This window comes from Gracilinanus agilis, unplaced genomic scaffold (genome assembly GCF_016433145.1).
Source record: "Gracilinanus agilis isolate LMUSP501 unplaced genomic scaffold, AgileGrace unplaced_scaffold41537, whole genome shotgun sequence".
NCBI classification, from domain to species: Eukaryota; Metazoa; Chordata; class Mammalia; order Didelphimorphia; family Didelphidae; genus Gracilinanus; species Gracilinanus agilis.
In genome coordinates this window covers 909-2,131 of record NW_025375286.1, presented here as the reverse complement: position 1 = coordinate 2,131, position 1,223 = coordinate 909, and the positions used below count along the sequence as shown (strand labels likewise).

The window sequence follows — 1,223 nt, the reverse complement described above, 5'->3', positions numbered from 1 at the left end:
AGTAACAAACAAGATTCACCACTGAATAATGTGATGGGACTGCAGCAATCTTATATTTGAAACTCAAGGGGACGTAATTGCGGTCCAAAACAGCTAAATACGCAGGTCCAAAATATGAATTATATTTTTTTTAAACTGCCACATTCACTCCAAAGCCCATTCATCTCCTTCAGCATCCCAAAGATTAAGCACATGTTCTGCTCAGCTATATAATAAAGTGGCAAACAGGCTACACCACTGACATCACAGGACAGTTGCCTATAAAACTAGACCTCTGACGCTGGGCTCTAGCTTCATTCCCTTACAGGTCATCATCTTCATCGGGGAGCGCAGTTGTCTGAGCAATCTGTAAGTCCTGCTCATACTGTGCTGCCAGTGCTGGGTCCATGACAACCTCTGGAGGTGCAAGAGCAGGCATGGCAACAAACTCCAAATTAGGGTCTCCAATAAGTTTTCTAGCAAGCCAAAGGAAGGACTTCTCAAAGTTGTAGTTACTTTTGGCTGAAATGTCATAGTACTGGAGATTCTTCTTCCTATGGAAGACAATTGATTTCGCCTTGACTTTTCTGTCCTTAATATCCACTTTGTTGCCACACAACACTATAGGGATATTTTCACAAACTCGTACCAGATCTCTATGCCAGTTAGGTACATTCTTGTAAGTAACTCTTGATGTTACATCAAACATTATAATGGCACACTGAGCTTGGATGTAATAACCATCTCTCAGACCACCAAATTTCTCTTGGCCAGCTGTATCCCATACGTTGAATTTAATAGGACCTCTGTTAGTATGGAACACAAGGGGATGGACCTCAACACCCAAGGTGGCTACATACTTCTTCTCAAATTCACCAGTCAAGTGACGTTTTACAAATGTAGTTTTTCCAGTACTTCCATCACCAACTAATACAAGTTTGAACTGCACTTGGGGTTCTCCTTGGGCGGCCATCGTGATGTTCTTCCAGAAGCGTCTCCGTCTCCGCCTGACTGAACCGAAAATAACAGTTTAAAAGGCAGAATTTCGCAATTAGAAAGTGAGGCTCAGAAATCAAATGAATTGATGAGCAAATTGAAGACCAGAAATGACCAGCTGGAAGCCTTGAAGAACCAAACAGACCAGATTCAAAAGGAAAACCAAAAGATTATAGCCGAAAACCAGTCTCTAAATGCTAGAATAGGGCAATTAGAAAAAGATGTCCCCAAATCAAAAGAATTGATAA

General features: G+C 41.5%; 1 protein-coding gene across 1 annotated transcript; it reads right to left on the bottom strand.

The window, feature by feature from the left end:
• Positions 1 to 210: 210 nt before the first annotated feature.
• On the bottom strand, positions 211 to 952 carry LOC123255236 (GTP-binding nuclear protein Ran-like). Its single transcript, XM_044684076.1, has one exon. It carries the CDS (start codon positions 950 to 952, stop codon positions 302 to 304), a length of 651 nt encoding a protein of 216 aa, XP_044540011.1. The 3' UTR covers positions 211 to 301.
• Between the last annotated feature and the right edge of the window lie 271 nt (positions 953 to 1,223).